This window comes from Centruroides sculpturatus, unplaced genomic scaffold (assembly GCF_000671375.1).
Source record: "Centruroides sculpturatus isolate CEXI.00-Female unplaced genomic scaffold, Cexi_2.0 scaffold537, whole genome shotgun sequence".
NCBI lineage: Eukaryota > Metazoa > Arthropoda > Arachnida > Scorpiones > Buthidae > Centruroides > Centruroides sculpturatus.
The window spans coordinates 408,210-411,779 of record NW_019384802.1 but is presented as its reverse complement, the minus strand read 5'-3'; the positions used below and the strand labels follow the sequence as shown (position 1 = coordinate 411,779).

The 3,570-nt window shown below is 28.3% G+C and overlaps 1 protein-coding gene across 1 annotated transcript; it reads left to right on the top strand.

The window, feature by feature from the left end:
* LOC111629569 (membrane metallo-endopeptidase-like 1) lies at positions 1-3,570 on the top strand. Its single transcript, XM_023373483.1, has 7 exons — positions 1-88; positions 162-229; positions 297-430; positions 683-748; positions 1,068-1,166; positions 1,239-1,312; positions 3,333-3,570. The coding sequence occupies exons 1-7, from the start codon at positions 27-29 to the stop codon at positions 3,457-3,459; spliced, it is 630 nt and encodes a 209-aa protein (XP_023229251.1). The 5' UTR covers positions 1-26; the 3' UTR covers positions 3,460-3,570.

The window sequence follows — 3,570 nt, the reverse complement described above, 5'->3', positions numbered from 1 at the left end:
ATGTTATATTATCGTTGACTTACACAATGTTTTTAGTTATTCCTGCCGGTATACAGCAATTACCCTATTACCATGCCCAACGACCCAAGTAAATAATAAATTATAAAAATGCTTTTAATCAAATTATCTCTAGATATATTTATAAAATTTATATATTTTAGATTTATGAATTTCGGAGCAATGGGATTTGTTTACAGTCACGAAATGCTTCACGGATTTGATATGTCAGGTAATCGGACGGAATTACAAATGTATTATTCAAATCACAAATGAAATGTTAAATATTTTCAACTCAGGAAGTTTAAAAGATAAATATGGAAATCTTAAAAACTGGTGGACGGATAAATCTAAAAAAGAATTTAAGGAAAGATCGAAGTGTTTTATCGATCAGTACAATTCCTATGTACACAAAATTGGCATCGAAAATACTGTAAGTGGTCTAATCATATTTTCTTGCGTACTTAACCGCAAGCAAATCGTGAGCATTTTATTTTGCGTAATAAATAAAATGTATTTTACTAAGAGTATTGGGCTTTTTAAATAAAAAAATCGCGTTATCTTCGTAAAAGCCACATGTTGTAAAGTACTATTGTGTTGTATTTAAAGAATTAAAATTTTAAGTAATTATATGAAACAAAATTATGATTTAAAGCATATAAAGTGTTGTTTTGTAATATTTTAGGCGTACGGTAAGAAAACTTTATCGGAAAATATCGCCGATAATGGTGGCCTTCGTCTAGCTTATTTGGTAATACGATTTGTATATTATAATTTATTTTTATAAATTCATTATACAGTATACGAGTTATTTCTACTAAACTTATAATCTTTCTCAGAATAAGATGGAAGCAATGTTCAATACGTACACGAAAATAAAAGTTTCTTTAGATAGTAAAACAGTAGTGTTATCGATGTTACGACTGTTATTATTTGTAATAAAGTATAGATAAATAGAGTTATCCTTATTTTTTCATTAATTGTAATTTTATTTATAAAAAATTCACAAGTTTATAAATTCTGCGAATGAATTTAAAATGAAAAGTTATTTATTTTTAAACTTAAACTAGAGTTATAAAAAATGGGTGGAAGATCACGGTAGAGAGAAACGTCTCCCGTGTCTAGAAAAGTACAGCCCCGAGCAATTGTTCTTTATATCTTTTGCTGAGGTAATTAATTCTCTTAAATGTAATAAATAAAAATTTAAAGACGAATATTTAATATATTTTATTTAATTATAGTCATGGTGTAGTTACATTCCGTTGGAGAGTGTGGTTCGAGTTGACGAAGACATACATGCTGCCGATCAATTAAGGTAATAATTATCGTATAAATCCATTTTAGATGAGTTATTTAATTTTATCGTATATTTTTCTTAGATTGATCGGTAGCATCGCCAATATGAGAGAATTTTCTGAAGCTTTCAATTGTAAACTGGGTTCTAAAATGAATCCCGAAAGTAAATGTATTATATGGTGAAAGAACGACGTAATAACTATGTTCCGATCAATATATATCTAGATGATTGTATAGCTACATCATGAAGTGTTATAGAGTTAGATCTGAATTATTGAATCTTATTTAATTAAAAAAAACTCTTTAATAAAACACGTCAAAGTTGATATTTATAGTAATTTGAAGAACATCTTTTGTAAATGATCTGAGTTGTACATCACAGATCGTGTTTGTTTTTATAATCAGCAATAGCTGTAAGTTATTAGGTTCTTAAGATCAACATTAATAACTTTATAATAATAATAATTTAAAAATTATTATTATTATAAAGTTATTGAAAAATGCAGCAGAAGGTGACGTCTTATAAAAAATTTTAATTTCTAAACACATTCTTCGTATTTTTTTAAACTTAAATATTATTTTTTAAAAGATACCAAAATTCAACAAAATTACTTCTTTTAAGCTTTTATTATTATTTAAATTTTATATCGTAGTATAATACGAAATTATCGGAGTTCTTTCTATCTCCTTAACCTCTTATTACAGTGATGGGAAAGCTTTTTGGTTTGCAATTTTCAAATTGCAGACCTATAGATTCCCTCTCGCTCGTCGGTCCTTCCTTAATCGCTAGAACAGGGTTACGTAGATGAAAATCGAAACCGCATATAAAAAGCTTAGGACCAGAGGCCCGATTAACTATATACGAACTATATAAGGTTCAGACCGAAATTTCGGGTTACGTAATTTTTTAGATCGAAAGTTTTATTTTTGGAATGGGAATGACTAAATGCCAATAAAATTTTCATTATGTCTCAATCTAGTTCAGATGTGATCTTTACCACTCTTTATCTCCTATTCACCTTGACTTATAATCTCTGAAATGTGACAGCATCATTACCTCATATACAGAAGTATTCTTGTAAAATTCAAAAATATTTGGTTCACGCAGTCCTGAGATATAAAGCAAAATACAGGCCAATACTGTCGAGAGGGAACCGGGAGATCAAAATTTGATTGATCATCCCTATGTATAACCGAGGAGACTTTAAAAAGGGAGGAATTTCAATCTGCTAAAGAAGTTGCTTAATGTTACAACTATTATTTATTTACAATTAGCTTGCATCTTCACATTCGAGTGAACAAAAAATTATCTTAAAAGCTTCATTTATGTTGCATATGCTCGTTACATTTTATCGTTACAAAACAAAAGATAATTTGAAAGTTGTCTTCGTTAGTTGACAGACGGTGATACATGTAAATTAATACTTTTTTATTATGAACCACAAAAATTATACATGTTTACAGTTCTATCATGTAACGGATTCATAATTATTTTCCTATTTTATATTAATTTAACAGAGTAACAATTCTACTATTTATAGTTAAGCAAGTGTAGACAATTCTCTTAATGATAACCATAGATAACCACTATATACTTAATAGGCTATAAAATATAGGAAGGAATATTTATTAGAAGCAATACTATTTGTTAAAATTCTTAATCTTTTTTAAGAAATGAGAGATTTACCGAAATTACTGTAGAAATTTTAATATTCGATCTTCAAGAAATATTAAGAAATTTTATATTTCGTAGAAAAAAGAAATTACGAAACGTTCTAATACTGTATTTCTAAATTAAATCCTTATTTAAATAAATTTTTAAATAACGATCAAGCGATAAAAGATATGAAATACAAGACTTTTATACTTTGAACGTTGTACAGTATTTAAGCTGCTGAAAACAGAAAGACAATCAGATCTCATCTTAACAATGAAGACTTTGCTAGTATTCTTCCTGATTTCTATTGGTGGTAAGGACAATTACTTCAATATTATCGTTAGTATATTGCGATAAAAATTTATACATTCTTTACTTTTAGGACTATCCACATTAGTTTCGAGTCAAAGAACGTATCGTTCTCCAAAAGATATCCCTCTCCGCGACGGTTCGCGTTGCTCTGGCGAAGAAAGAATTGGAATTTGCTATATCCAATGCCAGATAGTTAGAATTCCTGTTTGTACACAAGCGTTTCCTCCTTGCAGATGTTACGATTACTGAGACGATAAAGAAAACCTTCGTGTTATTGCGGTAAGTTTAAGATATTCAAATAAATTAAA

Excerpts from the sequence above, each read along its gene's own strand:
- LOC111629569 (XM_023373483.1), top strand. The coding sequence starts at position 27 with ATGTTTTTAGTTATTCCTGCCGGTATACAGCAATTACCCTATTACCAT. Across the intron at positions 431-682 it reads AAATTGGCATCGAAAATACT|GCGTACGGTAAGAAAACTTT; the intron begins GTAAGTGGTCTA and ends GTAATATTTTAG. Across the intron at positions 1,313-3,332 it reads CATGCTGCCGATCAATTAAG|GACTATCCACATTAGTTTCG; the intron begins GTAATAATTATC and ends CTTTACTTTTAG.